Here is an 861-nt window from a genome sequence, read left to right as displayed (position 1 = left end):
AACAGACAACAGAGAATTTCTGAAAAATTCATAGGGCACTATTTTAGTTTTTAAAAAAATGTAATAATGTAATAAATTATTAAATTGCTAAAGTTTTATGAATATTTTATGAATCAATTGATAAGACATACTTTTTGATTATTCAAATTGAACTAAACCATTAAAATGTAATTCAGAAAAATTTAAACCAAAACCATGGAATTTGGAAAATATAAAAAGAAATGAATTTAATTGAAATCTAATGATTTAAATTAATTAGAGACACTTTATGATTACTGAAATATAATTTAACCATTAAAACACAATACAGAAAAATAAAAATGAATTTGGGAGAAAATAAAATGGTCCTAATTCTGTCACGGTAACCAAAAGTTGAGAGTTGTTGCAACGACATCCACTGACCAATGAGAATTTCAGAGAAGCAGGTCTAATTGTGTTTTTAGAAATTTTATTTACTGAATACCCATTTCAAACTGACTTGGCTCCTTCCTTCCTTTTGTAATCCCTATCTGTCAAATCTCATTAGTCCAAAAGCTGGCTTTACAAAGCTGTGTATTAGATTTCAAATAATATAATTCCATTGTTTGCATAGCATTTTCGCATTACTTGTTGCGCTGTTTCTGATTAGGCATTATTGTGCATTATGTAATCAGTGTCTGTATGTGGCGCTGGACGTTGACATCTTACCTCTTTGGCCACACCGTGCCACTGCTGATGACTCACGCACATATCCATATGCTCCTTATGGAAGAATTTACACTTCTCTGGCACCAGGAGGATGTCACTCACGAATTCCCCAACTGTAAACATAAAAACACACAGCATGCAGATTATTGGCAAAGCTGAGGCTTTAATATCATG

At 31.7% G+C, this 861-nt stretch overlaps 1 protein-coding gene across 1 annotated transcript in view; it reads right to left on the bottom strand.

The window, feature by feature from the left end:
- Positions 1 to 861, bottom strand: part of LOC107565101 (amyloid-like protein 2) — an 85015-nt gene that overhangs the window by 20812 nt on the left and 63342 nt on the right. Inside the window, exon 2 of the mRNA XM_016250300.1 lies at positions 688 to 800. Within this exon, the coding sequence (XP_016105786.1) occupies positions 688 to 800 (113 nt within the window). The remainder of the gene's footprint in view (positions 1 to 687; positions 801 to 861) is intronic.

This window comes from Sinocyclocheilus grahami, unplaced genomic scaffold, assembly GCF_001515645.1.
Source record: "Sinocyclocheilus grahami isolate Dianchi unplaced genomic scaffold, SAMN03320097.WGS_v1.1 scaffold981.1, whole genome shotgun sequence".
Lineage (NCBI taxonomy): Eukaryota > Metazoa > Chordata > Actinopteri > Cypriniformes > Cyprinidae > Sinocyclocheilus > Sinocyclocheilus grahami.
This window is presented reverse-complemented; position numbering and strand designations above follow the sequence as displayed.